This window comes from Zasmidium cellare (genome assembly GCF_010093935.1).
Source record: "Zasmidium cellare ATCC 36951 unplaced genomic scaffold M409scaffold_13, whole genome shotgun sequence".
NCBI classification, from domain to species: domain Eukaryota; kingdom Fungi; phylum Ascomycota; class Dothideomycetes; order Mycosphaerellales; family Mycosphaerellaceae; genus Zasmidium; species Zasmidium cellare.
The window spans coordinates 299,218-312,414 of NW_022986957.1; the positions used below are offsets into that span (position 1 = coordinate 299,218).

A 13,197-nucleotide genomic window follows, 5' to 3' on the forward strand; every position below is an offset into this window, starting at 1 on the left:
TATTCGTAATCATTCATCACAGGAGGACAGACGGAGAGAGAGAGAAAACATCCCCACACATGGGTATACCATACCACCCCTTCCCTTCCCATCCCATTCAACAAAGCTTCCGACTCTGGGGTCATCGATCTCCACCCATCCCATCCCATGCCGCATGCCATACAACCAAACCACGACCAAAAAAAAAAAACTCCTACATGCGCCTCCTTCAATGACTGGATTCCATGTCTTTGCTAGTAAAACGAATGCTTTCGAGATCATGACTCGCTCCTAGGCCGTGTCCGTGTCGAACTCCGCCCTCGCCCCGCCTCGACGTCGCCCATGGCGGCTTCGTAGGTGGGTATCGGTGGATCGGTGTTGTATATAAGAGGTTCGTATTCCTCGTTCTGGGGAGGCACGCGGCTGGCGCGGGGGGTGGTGTCCGAGTCTTCTTCCTCGGGACTTCCATATTCCGGGGGAGGGTGGTCGGCGGGTTCGAGTGGTAGGCCGGGGTTGACCAGTACTTGACTGCTGGCGGCTTCGCTCGTTCCTTCTCCGGCGTCGTCGTCTTCGTTAGAGTCCACGAGGTTGAGTTGGGCGAGCGAGATGTCTGTCGGCGATCTCTCCGGTCCAGGACTTCGTGTCGGTCGCCCTTGTAACCGAACCTGGGCACTACTCGTTCGACCGTGTCCAGGGATCCACGCTTGTCCTTCTCGGACGCCTTCCCTGCCACCCTCGAGCAAGATGCTTCCAGCTTCACTGCCATATGGAGGCGGAGGAGCCAGACTTCCAGTCATCGGTGCCAGGCCCCATTTCTTGACGTTTGCTTCAATGAAAACAAACCCCATCTGTCCAAAGTTGACGTGAATGTTGCAAGGGCCGTTGGCCCCAACAGTAGGGAAGAAGTTGTGTAGTTTCAACCCATGCGCCACGTCTTCCAATTTCTTGCCATTTCTGGTGAAAAAGATCGTCCCGGTCCGCGGCCTGTACCCGACTCCGATAACATCTCCCTGTACATAAGGCGGCCCATAGCTTGTAGAGCTAAAGGGCTGCTGAAACCTGCGGTGTCCCGTAGATTGATACGCAATCGAGTATTTGTGCAATCCCGGCAATCTGAACAACGGATAAGGCTTCGTCGTGAGGCCAATACTGACCAGCGTCGAATCCGGCTTGTCGTATAGTTTCGCTTCCCAGTAGTACACCTCGTTCTGTTTGGGTATGGGTAGGTTGCTCTGTACACTGCACTCCGAATCAAAGAACTCAATCTCCGTCCTGGCCTCCACGAAGCAATTTGCAATTTCCAATTCCGGCTCAAACTCCCATGCTGAAACGCCTTTTTCTTGGATCGCTAAGAATTGTGATAATGATATGTCGGTTTGGACGGATTCCGGCGGGTTGGCTTGCACGAATGCTGTATCCTGTTAACACACACTTCCTTATCAATCCATCATGCGTATCTGTCCCTACCTTTCGCCCTAAAATATTCCGTCCTCTGCCTCTCGTCCATCTCCGCCAGCGCCTCCTCCTCTTCCCTCAAAAACGACTGCTCATCATCAAACTCGCCCGGCCGACTAATGCGATCCAGGAAGATCCGTCCCCGGCTCGTGTATCGGAAGAAGTACACAATGGCGATAATCAACCCCACCAGCGCAGCCGAGCCAAAGGCAGACAACATGCCTATGAGAATCCCCTTCCCGGTCGAGCCCAAGCCGATGGTGTTGGCGTTCGGCCGCTGATACTCCTGCCAGCCGGTCTTGTCGCCGAATCTACGCCATTGTGGCCCGTTGTTGCCGACTCGCCATTGCACGCCGTTGCCTTGGGCGGCTACGTGGACCTCGGGGACTTGGGTCGTGTGAGGGGTGTAGGAAGTCGCCAGGGTCGACGGGTAGCCGTATCCATCGCCATCGCGGAGCGCAGACTGCGCCATCGGCGGGGAATGTGTGCGCAGTGCTGGAAGGTGGGTGTTGTTCACAGTCGCACGCTGGCGATGTGGTTATCGGGGCACGGCGGCGCCAAAACAAAGTCTCGCAGCAGATGGAGCAGCAAGGCTTCTCTTGTCCCGGTGACGGAGTGGGCCTTGGGTATTGTGGGCTGCGTCAGGAGATATATCGTCGTCGCGGGCCGTCGTCACGGTGGAGGGGGATTGTGTTTGCGTGTAGTCGTGTGAGGGTGGACGTGGAAGTGATGGATGATGTTTGCCTTGCGGGCGCTCCCTCCGCCGACGAGGACGACTGCGAGGACTGGGTGACGAGGTACTGCTGGGTCTGGGCGCAAGCGATGATGACGCCGGGCCGCACCAATCACATGCCGACGGGAAGCTGCCGCCCGCGCGCAACGTTCCCGGCTCCAGCCTTCGCAACGATCCAGATCACTGCAACTGTTTCACCCACCATGCACCACTGCTACTACATTTAGCCTGTCACGCCTGTGCGATGAAACCAAGGCTGAACCTCAGCCATTGTTGTGCGATATCAATATCAACGATGCAATTGACTCAGACAACGACTGTTGCCCGACCGTGCCGCGACCAGCAACCACATCAGGAGACATTGGGCTGGGGAGCTGACTCGCCTGGAACTCCCGGCCATTGGTGCTGAACGACAATCTCGCGGCTCCCTTTGATGATAGTCCGAGGACAGCGAGGTTTGGTTCAGCATGGTGGATGTTCCCACCGTTCGGCGACGAAAGACACAGCCTTCAAGGACTTTGTCCTACTGCTGTACGCAGGCGGCGTCTCGTTCGACTGCGCCTCTTCCTCTGAAGCTACTGCTCCATACTGTAGAACCCCTGTTTCCACCCAAAGATCGTGATGAGAGACGGCGAAGGACACAGCATCAATGGCAATATGTTGATTCAGCCAGTCGTCTACTATCTACAAGCACCGGAAGCCACGATGCCCTCAGCTTCCAATGCGCGCCGAGTACTGCTCCAGCTCCATATGATCATCCACCGCACATACCATCATTGTCATGCCTTCGTACTGAGAATGCCTCTCCTTGGTGCAATAATGCCTTCCGCTTCCCCACCTCACCCAATGTCCATATAAACACACCCATCATCCATCTCTCGTCATAACTCACTCGCGTGTGGTATCGGAAACCATAGCAACATCCACCGCCCAAATGCACTTCTTCGCGCCCTCCCAACCCAAGTCGCTATTTTGGAAAGAATCTAACTAACGCCACGCCGTGAGATCTCTCTTTTCTCCCTCTGCTGCCTATTGCACACAGATGATGCTATGCTGAAAAAACTGAACGCTGGACTGTGACGCTTTCTCCGGTCGTCGTAAGGCGCTGGGCCCCGAAAGCCGCTATCTAGATTGGTATCTTAAGCACAAAAAACAGCAAAAGTAAGAAAAGCAACTCGCAAGGTGACACCAGGGCTGGTGTATGGTGTTTTGATGACCTGCCTGCCCGAATCAAATCTGCACCAAAGCTGGTACCGTCTGCTAGAAGGTGTACAGCTGGCGCAGCGCTTGCTCTTGCATTGGCGGGAGGTTGTGCAGGTAGTTGTCGAAGTTTTCTCCTATCATCTGCTTGTACTGAGCCAGCACACGCTCGAAGCCATGCAGAGGGCCGTCGTCTTGCATTCCGGTCAAGAATACGCCAGGAGCGTTCGCCATTTCGGTGAGGAAGTCGATGAGGCACGATTCGAGTGCCTGAGGGTTGTCGAGGACGACATTGACGAAGCCTTTATAAGCGTGGCCCTTCTCGTCAGTCCAGCCCACTTTCTGCATTGATTGGAGAAATGGTGGTGCAAAGTTGGCGAGATGCGGTGCCAGTTGCTTGTGACAGCCGATGCCCAGTCGACCCAACGCAATCGCTGCGTTCTCGTTCAGAGACTCTGGCACATCCTTGCTGAACATTATGAAGGCAAGTCTGGTCAAGAGCTCCTCGACGAATGGATTCATGCCTTCTTTTTGTCGCATGGCAATTTCACCACACGACCAGCAAGTATTGTTAATCACTCTGAAGGCCGTCTCTGGGTCATCGGTAGTCTGGCTAAGGTCCAGTTGTGCAATGAGGATCTTCATAAGCTCAGGCAGGTACGGCTGGAGCTGAGAGAAGATGTAGATGGCACAATCGCCCAGCAGTGCGTAGGCAGATTGCCTCACATCGTTGTTGCCGTCCCTCATGCAGTAAGCCAGGAGCTCGAACATGTTTGGCTGTGCAGTGGCAGCAAGTTCAGTGCTTCGGGCCTCGTCAAGAGCTTGGATGATGCTGCTCAGAAGGTCTAGACTCGTGACCAGGAAATCTTTGTCGGGCGTGTCGAGATATGACTGCTCCGCAGCCATGCCGTCTTCCAAGTTATGCTGGATGAGCTTGATGCAGCGCATGAAGAGCGGTTGTGCGTACGGTGCAAACTCTTGACCAAGAGCTGTCGCCACGAAGGACAGACACTCGAGCAGTGGGAACATCTCTCTGGACTGATCCTGGACCTTTTGCCAGCGTTCGATCATGGCCGGCATGAGAAGCGTAACGTTCTCTGGCTTTGCCAACGTTGGCGATGCATGCTCTGCGAGTGTTTGGACGCAGTCGTAAAGGATGTACATGTTCTTGTCCTTATACTTGTTGAAGCACTTCACGAACTGTTGGAGTATGACTGTGCAGTATGGAGCAAGCTCTTTGCCTGCCTTCTCTTCCAGCGAGGCGAATGCAGATGCTGCAGATTCTTGAACCTTCTTGTTGTTGTCGAGCATTCGCTGCAGCAGTCCTTCCATGATGGGTTCGAAGAATTGCTGCTTCGGCGCGTTGTTGTCGTGTGCAGCCCACTCGGCGTATCGACTCAGCGACCAGCAAGTGATCTGCCGTACCACAGGCATCTGGTCTTGCAAAAGGGAGAGCAAATACGGTATGAGCTCTGAAAGGTGTGGAGCGATGTCATCCATGCAACCCGGACCGATGGCTCCCAGAGTGAGAACGGCTGCTTCACGATTCGGCCAATCCTTGTGCTTGAGGTTCTCGATCAGCCAAGGCAACACCTCCTTGAACACAGCACCATGGTAGAAGCCGGCGAGACTATCGAGCGACGCTGCCGAGCACTTGCGCAGGTTCCACTCTTCTTCGGGATCGATCTCGTCGAAGTCATCGTCGTCCTCGATTTCACCATCGCTCAGATCATCTTCGTATGCGAAGCCATTTGCTGTAGGCTTGGCCTGACCATTGGCGTCTGTTGCTCCAGCATCTGTGCGAGAAGTTTTCGAGGTAGCGAACTGGGGCTTGATGTCCTTGGCTTCATCTTCGACCTCAGCATCTTCATTCTCGCTTTCCAGCCGGACTTGGTCATCCTCGCTGTAGATCATGCAGTCCAGGAGCACGGGAACGATCTTGCTAAGGTACGGTCCTAGGGCTCCTTTCAGCGAGCCGTTGCTGCTTGCTTCGAAGAAGAATTCTGCCGCGTCTAGTGCCAACTCCTGGTTCTGAGCGTCTTTCTGTTGTGAGAGCGTGTAGTTAACAATGCCTTCAACATGAGGAACGAGCACTTCTGGTAGTGCGTCGGCCAGCAGAGCGAATGATCGACATACGAATCGACGCACGTCATCGTTGTTGTCGGTGGCGAGGCGAACGATTTCAGGAAGGATCTCGTTGACATTCTCTCGAACAGTCAAAGCGATGGGCTCGGTCAGGAAGACGTTGATGGTGGCCAGAGCTCGTCCACGCACTTTTGCATTCTCGCTTCGGGTGAACTCGACGAGCTTCGGTAGAAGATATGCCAGCGGTCGCTGTGTCTGGTATTCTTGGTCGAGTGCTCTTCGGTTGTCTTCGCAGATCTTGAACAGGGCGCCCATAGCACCATCCTGAGCTTCAGGTGAAGTATGACCAGACTCGTTCGCTACCAGAGCGACGAGATCTGGAAGTACCTGCGGCCATCCAAGAATGCCGCCCTGTCGTACCACCTCCGTGACGACATTCCCAATGTAGTTGCGGATCTGTGTGTTCCGATCTTGCAGGCCGTGTAGGACGTGCGATTTGATATACGTCTTGCTTGCCTCCGGTATCGACCTGAAGGAGATTTTGACGTTGTTTTTGAGCATAATGGCTGCCGCGCTTCGAGTTGCATGGTATGTGTCGGGGCTCATGCCATTGACTGGATCTGGGGTGACGCAGAGGTAGACCAGGTAGTTGTTCATGTCTGGGTTGGCCTTTGCTGAACGCAGCATCTGCTCGGCCTGCTTCTGTGCTTGAACGTCATGGCCACTGAGAGAGTCGCGGAGGCATTTGGCCAGCTGGGTGAGGGCCTGCGGCTCCGGCTGCCACGCCATGATGGTGAGAGTTGTGATGTGTGTCGACTGATCGTTTTTGGCGGTGGGTGCGCGAAGAGGCGTAGCGTGTAGTATGGGAGGTGGATACGGCGTATTATATCAAGGGCTGGGGGAGGTCAGCGACTGTGTGGCGCGAAGTGGTCGAGGGCGTGCGGTGCGAGCGCAGGAAGGTGTGACTGACGCAGTAATGCTCAGTTGTGAACGACCAGCCAAAAGCGCTCATGGTCGCCCCATAGCAGGCCTGGGAGGGAGGTTCTTTGGGCAGGGCGCTTTCGTTCTGGCAGCAGCGGGGCCGGTGGGAGTGCGATGCGGCGAGGGCGCCAGACACGGGACGTTGCAGGGGCCGTAACAGAGATTTTGCTGCCAAATACAGTCGAGCAGTGTGAGAGCAGCGGCGCAGATCGAACGTCGCACAGCGGAGCAGTTGTAGTGTCGCGGCGAGGCCACGGCAAGATTCTTTTCATTGCTTTCACGGCGGAATGGCAGCCCCAGCCGTTGCCCTTCCAAACCCTGCTCGCTAGCGCTACCGACTTCCGAAGACCTCACCTCTTCTTCACTTCGCCACTCTTGCTGCAAATTATCACAAGACAGGCTGTCTGTTCTTCCTGCTGTCAAATTTTCGCTCGTGACTGGCTGCTACTTGGTACGACGTGGCGTCGGTGGCTTGGACCAGGCTCTTGTGTCGCTCTTCGACTCTCACAGGCAAACGAAGTGACTGTTTCCAAATATACATATTTCAACCACGTCCCGAAGGTCAGTATAACGCTTCCGTGCGACTATATCATGAGAAAGGAGACATCTCGAATGTCAGAACTTCGTCAGGTTACTCAACGTAATTCAAGATCTCTTCTTGTCACAATTTGTTTGCTACTTGTTCGTTCCGCATGGAAGGCTTCTGCGCAAAGCGATGCAACTTCTTTGTAGCACATACCTTGGACATATTACAGTACATGGCGAGTCCCCTGAGAAGGCTTGGGAATGTCAGCACATAACTTCAACTCACACCTCAAGCACATTGCAAATTTGTAGTGACGTCCAATCCAACGTGGAGACATGTGCTTGACGGGCACGTGCAGCTGAAAGCGTGCGTTACGGTCCTGTACTACGAGGCTAATGTAAGGGCCCCTTCACACCGTTCTGTTGATTCTGTGCTGATTTTGACGTCATCGAGAAGACCACTACGACGAAGTCCCCATCGCATGTCTTGCATGGGCAATCCCCTCTTCATCCCATTGCCACCGCCGGGAAAGCCTGACAAGAGCCACTCTTCTCACCAGGCCCCTTCATCTGTAGCCATTCGGCGTACGTTTGATTGCATCAGCCTTGCTTGTGCTACGTGCTCCAAGCAAGGTCAATCATTCCAAAAGCGGGCACGGCGAATTTGAGCGACGTCCAATCTGGCAGTTCTCTTCCAAATCGATTGTTGATCCTCCTTTTCGTCAAAAGAGCAACGCAATCTGCGGCTGTGTGATGGGCGCCACACAATGTTGACCAGCATCCGGTTCAAGATGTAGCCGGCTATCATCTTCCCACTTTGCGTTCGACAGTGAATAGCACGCTGACATCTGTGGTGATTGTAACCTGATCCGCGACTATGTGATTTGAGGTGCTGACCTGCCCTCCCATCTCCGTTGGCCAGTCCTCAACATCCCATTCAAATCCTTGGATAGTAATTGAAGCTCTGCCGTACAAAGGGAGGATTCCCACATTCGGGGTAATAAGACCGCTTTTCAGTGGTGTATGTATGGCTGTTGTTCCCCGTCGCAACACAATGCTGATGCTGGCCTCAGAAAAGAGCCAGAAAGTAAGCTCCGGATGGTTGAGTCTTTGCTCTCGGTACATCTCATGTAGAAGTCCTATACCTTGATCGACGCGTCCGGCTATACTACCAAGGATGAGAATGTTTTGAGTATTCGGCTTCTGCTCAACAGTCTTCTTGATGGCTTTCTGGAAATCAGTGCTGTACTGGTCTGGGTCGAGACTGATTGAAGTTCCGATCTGCTCATATTGTTCCCGGACATGACGCTCCAAAGAGTCCAGATCACCATGTATAGCGTTTGGAGGAGAAGACTTGAGGGCTTCCACAGCTTCTTGGTCGGAGAACTCGTTGACGAGGAGATCGTGTAGTCGATTGGCTCCGCCGTCTGCACAAACGACGTAGCCTGCATGATTATACAAGCGTTTGAAGAAGGTATAGTCACTGATTGGCGTGTTCAAAACGATCAGTGCTGTTGAAGCCTTGTCTGCAGTATCGCCCACGCTGGCTTCAAGATATCGTGTTGGCCAGAATGTCGACACTGGCTGAAATCCGTGTCCATTGACAACGCCATTCTGCCTTTCTATTAGCACCAGAACACTTTAAGTTCTACACCTTGGGTATCAATTCCGTACCTCCATGTTCAACGTATGTCGCAGCTTTCCGAGATTTGATGTCAAGATCGATATCTTTACCTAGATAGATCGGCGTCTGGTTCACAATGTGCACGGACTCGGCATGACGCGCAGGAGCAGGCGCGAGACGGGACGGAAAAGGATCGGTCCGAAAGAGTTCGCGGCTGATTTCAAAGCGCTCTGGAAAGTCAAGTCGTCTCCATCACACAAGTCTACATTTTCTTATTTCCTTGGTGTGCATTGAGAATGTTTCGACCGGCGTTTCGGGCAGCGACGGCAGCGCGCGCAATTCCAAAGGCGCCGACTGGAAGACGATTCGCAAGCACCTCCGCATCAAAATCTGGAACCTGGCGAGGGGCTGCATTAAGATGGGGTGCAGCAGGCGCGATCGTCTACTACTATAACACATCGACGGTGTTCGCAGAAGAACCTCATTGTGAGTAGGAAAGGGGGATAAGTCGAGCGTCCGGTGGCTGACGAGGAGCAGATGCAGTCCATGCGCCATTGGAAACGCCACACGATTCGGAGAACTACAGCACTGTCGACTCAATAGCAGAGCGAAGAAGAGCACGAGCACGGTCGACACTACAGCAACCACAGGAACAGAGCATAGCGCAGGAGCCGCAGCCTAACAGCAACGAGCAGGTGGCAGTGGCGGATGGTGGAGCGGCAGGCTTAGAAGAGGAAGCAGAGCAACAAGGAGCTTTCAATGAAGAGACCGGAGAGATCAACTGGGATTGTCCTTGTCTGGGCGGGATGGCGTACGGTCCATGTGGTGAACAGTTCAGGGCGGCTTTCAGCTGTTTCGTGTACTCGAAGGAGGACCTCAAGGGAGTGGACTGCATCGAGCACTTCAAGACAATGCAAAATTGCTTCAGAGAGCACCCAGAGCTTTATGGATCTGAACTGGACGAGGAGGAAGTCGATGCTCAGATTGCAGCGGACGGACAACAGCCAGCGGACTCACAACCAGCGCCAGCTCCTGCTCCAGCAGCAAAGGAGACCGCAGAGCCTGAGCAGCAGCCCGTAAAGGCAGACACGGAACCGATCAAGAGTGCCAACTCATCAACGGATAAGTCTGAAGAGGTAGTACCCAAGCCCTGGCATGACGGCCGCTAAAGCAACACCGCAAAGTGATTGCGAGATGCCCCAGGAGAAGCCATGAGTCTCGGGTGATCGACAGCGGCCTTGAGGCCATGGTTGAGTCTTATACCATGGAAAGATGTGTTTCCAGCATCAACGATAAAATCGCTGTAGCAATAGATGTAGCAATAGCTGTACAAAATGGCATGCTCTCAGCTCAGGCCTTTGTGCCTCAGGCAACGACTGCCTTCGCATGTGATTTCCTGCTTACTGTTTTTCCACCTGAAAAGTGAATACCCAGATGTCACTTCTCGCAGTCACTCGATTAAGCTTTTGGTGCCTCCAGGTTAGGTTGCCGCCTTTTCGGTGAATCTTCGCCTTTATCTCTCGCTGGGCGCGGTGACGCTTTTTCAACCTTCGCAGCAACCACAACTTCGAGACACCACTCGACCCTCTGCACTTCCTTCTTAACCCGCCTCCACCCACTCTTCCTTCTCTTCTCCACCGACACACGCTTTTCCGACTGCACATCGCCAGTCTTCAGCAGCATCCACAGCACATTAATCAGCACTGCACGCACCGGCAGCACCTCCGACACACCGCGACAGCCAGCCTGAGGCTCGCCACGCTTCTGCACAGCTGAACACCGGAGAGCTGCCTGGTAGCGGCCCGCGACAGCAGCTACTGCTCTTCTGTTTCTTCTGAGTCGCACACCACACACGCGCTCGCTCACTCCGCATCACCCACCTCCTCCTCCTCGTCGCCCGCCATGTCGAAGGCACCGAGCACGGCTAAGCAGCCGGCACCCCCCATGCCAACCAACAAGGACGACATCAACGGCACGTGGAACTTCCTCGAATGGGGCGTCGAGCGCATCATGTACAGCCTGAGCGACGGCGTCGACCTCAAGACCTATATGTCGCTCTACACCTCCATCCACAACTTCTGTACCGCTCAAAAGGCCGTCGGCACTCAAGCGTCCGCCAACCTCAACGCCAACCACCGCGGCGCCCACCTACTCGGAGAGGATCTGTACCACCGCCTCAACGACTACCTGAAGCGCCACCTCGTGGGAGTACACGCAGAGATGGTCAAGCACGCCGACGAGGCGTTGCTGACTTTCTACATCAAGGAGTGGAAGCGGTACACCCAGGCCGGCATGTACAACAACCATCTCTTCCGCTACCTCAATCGTCACTGGGTGAAGCGTGAGATGGACGAGGGTAAGAAGGACGTCTTTGATATCTACACCCTTCACCTGGTACGCTGGAAGGAGGACATGTTCGGCACCACCCAGAATGCAGTCATGGACGCCGTGCTGCGTATGGTCGAGAAGCAGCGCAACGGGGAGACCATCGAGCAGTCCAAGATCAAGGACGTGGTTCAGTCGTTTGTCTCGCTCGGTATCGACGACGCCGACAGCACCAAGACCACCCTCGATGTCTACCGCCAGTACTTCGAGAAGCCATACCTTGAGGCCACATCCGCATACTACGAGAAGGAATCGCAGCAGTTCCTGGCAGAGAACTCCGTGGTTGACTATATGAAGAAAGCTGAGCGGAGACTTGACGAAGAGAAGGAGCGTGTCCCACTCTACCTTCTTCCAGAGATCATGCAGCCACTCATGAAATGCTGTGAGAACGCCCTGATTGCCAAGCATGCTGCCACCCTTCGAGACGAGTTCCAGATTCTTCTTGATAATGACCGCGAGGATGACATGGCTCGCATGTACAAGCTGCTCGCCCGGATACCAGAAGGTCTCGATCCACTTCGCACCCGTTTCGAGACGCACGTTCGCCAAGCTGGCCACCTCGCCATCGAGAAGGTTGCAGAGCAAGGCGAGAGCCTCGACCCCAAGGCATACATCGACGCATTGCTGGAGGTCCACACTCAGTACGCTGCTCTGGTTCAGAACGCTTTCATGGGCGAGTCTGAGTTCGTTCGCTCCCTCGACAACGCATGCCGCGAGTATGTCAACCGTAACAAGGTCTGCGCCAAGAACTCGAGTAGATCTCCTGAACTCCTTGCGAAGCACGCCGACAACGTCCTCAAGCGCTCGACCAAGGCAACCGAGGAGGACGACATGGAGAAGATGCTCAACCAGGTCATGACTATCTTCAAGTACATCGAAGACAAGGATGTATTCCAGAAGTTCTACAGCAGACATCTGGCCAAGCGTCTTGTCAACGGTACTTCTGCCTCTGGAGACGCCGAGACCTCGATGATCTCCAAGCTCAAGGATGCCTCGGGCTTCGAATACACCAACAAGTTGCAGCGCATGTTCCAAGACATGCAGACTTCTCGTGACTTGAACAACGACTACGAAGAGTGGGTGTCGCAGAACATCGATAAGGAAGATCGCAAGGACGAGGTGGATGCCTACTACCAGATCCTCGGTACTGGCTTCTGGCCCCTGCAGCCTCCCAGCACACCGTTCGCGGCGCCAAACACCATCATCAAGACCTACGAGCGCTTCCAAACCTTCTACAGCAACAAGCACGGTGGTCGCAAGCTGACTTGGCTGTGGCACTTGTGCAAGGGTGAGATTCGTGCCAACTACGTCAAGATGAACAAGGTGCCGTACACGTTTCAGGTCTCTACCTACCAAATGGCCATCCTTCTGCTCTTCAACGACACGGACTCCGTTGCGTACGAGGACATGGCTGGTATGACTTCTCTTAACAAAGAGACTCTGGACCCATCCATCGGCATCATGCTCAAGGCCAAGGTCCTCACCGCCAACCCAGCAAACGCACCCACCGCTGATGGTACCGTCTACTCTCTCAACTACGGCTTCAAGAACAAGAAGCTCAAGGTCAACTTGAACATCGGCATCAAGTCTGAGCAGAAGCAGGAGGTTGAGGATACCCATAAGACGATCGAGGAGGACCGCAAGATGCTCATGCAGGTAAGTCTTCACATTTTTCTTTTCACCAACACCAGCTTTTTACGATGCTAACTTCAATAGTCTGCCATCGTCCGCATCATGAAGTCTCGCCAGAAGATGAAGCATGCTCAGCTTGTCTCGGAGACCATTGGGCAGATCAAGAACCGCTTCTCCCCCAAGGTGTCTGACATCAAGAAGTGCATCGACATTCTTCTCGAGAAGGAATACCTGGAGCGCCTCGATGGTGATGAACTGGGCTATCTTGCATAAGGTAAATTACTTTCCTCTTTTCTTCCTCCTATCACAGCGGCGTTTGGTGTACGGCGGGGCGGCATCGACGGGCAGCAGCGGCGGCAGCAGCAGCCGACAGATGAGTGCATGGCTTTCTACGGCATCATGGATTGCAACGACTGGACTGGAAGGATGCTCTTTAGCAAGGCGTGGGCGTTCTGAGCTGCTACTTGGCACGCAACTGGATGGTGATTAGAGGCCAGCACTAAGGTGCAGCCGTGGCTCTGACTTAAGGGTTGGCATGACACGAAAATGAGACAGTATGAAAGTTTCCAAAGTGTAGATGTTGTTCCATTCTCTTATA

The 13,197-nt window shown here is 54.1% G+C and overlaps 5 protein-coding genes across 5 annotated transcripts; 2 read left to right on the forward strand and 3 right to left on the reverse strand.

The window, feature by feature from the left end:
• Positions 1–257: 257 nt before the first annotated feature.
• On the reverse strand, positions 258–1,906 carry M409DRAFT_65631 (uncharacterized protein; the record flags this gene model as incomplete). The annotated part of the gene is made up of 2 exons (XM_033816600.1): positions 258–1,390; positions 1,447–1,906. 2 exons carry the CDS (start codon positions 1,904–1,906, stop codon positions 258–260), a joined length of 1,593 nt encoding a protein of 530 aa, XP_033668997.1.
• Positions 1,907–3,427: 1,521 nt separating this feature from the next.
• On the reverse strand, positions 3,428–6,241 carry M409DRAFT_65632 (uncharacterized protein; the record flags this gene model as incomplete). The annotated part of the gene is made up of 1 exon (XM_033816601.1): positions 3,428–6,241. One exon carries the CDS (start codon positions 6,239–6,241, stop codon positions 3,428–3,430), a length of 2,814 nt encoding a protein of 937 aa, XP_033668998.1.
• Positions 6,242–7,762: 1,521 nt separating this feature from the next.
• On the reverse strand, positions 7,763–8,638 carry M409DRAFT_21556 (uncharacterized protein; the record flags this gene model as incomplete). Its single annotated transcript, XM_033805912.1, has 2 exons — positions 7,763–8,572; positions 8,633–8,638. 2 exons carry the CDS (start codon positions 8,636–8,638, stop codon positions 7,763–7,765), a joined length of 816 nt encoding a protein of 271 aa, XP_033668999.1.
• Positions 8,639–9,307: 669 nt separating this feature from the next.
• On the forward strand, positions 9,308–9,583 carry M409DRAFT_33210 (uncharacterized protein; the record flags this gene model as incomplete). The annotated part of the gene is made up of 1 exon (XM_033810281.1): positions 9,308–9,583. A coding segment is annotated over one exon (276 nt), but the record flags the coding sequence as incomplete, so codon positions are not given.
• A 901-nt stretch (positions 9,584–10,484) lies between these two features.
• Positions 10,485–12,872, forward strand: M409DRAFT_21558 (uncharacterized protein; the record flags this gene model as incomplete). Its single annotated transcript, XM_033805913.1, has 2 exons — positions 10,485–12,623; positions 12,684–12,872. The coding sequence occupies 2 exons, from the start codon at positions 10,485–10,487 to the stop codon at positions 12,870–12,872; spliced, it is 2,328 nt and encodes a 775-aa protein (XP_033669001.1).
• Between the last annotated feature and the right edge of the window lie 325 nt (positions 12,873–13,197).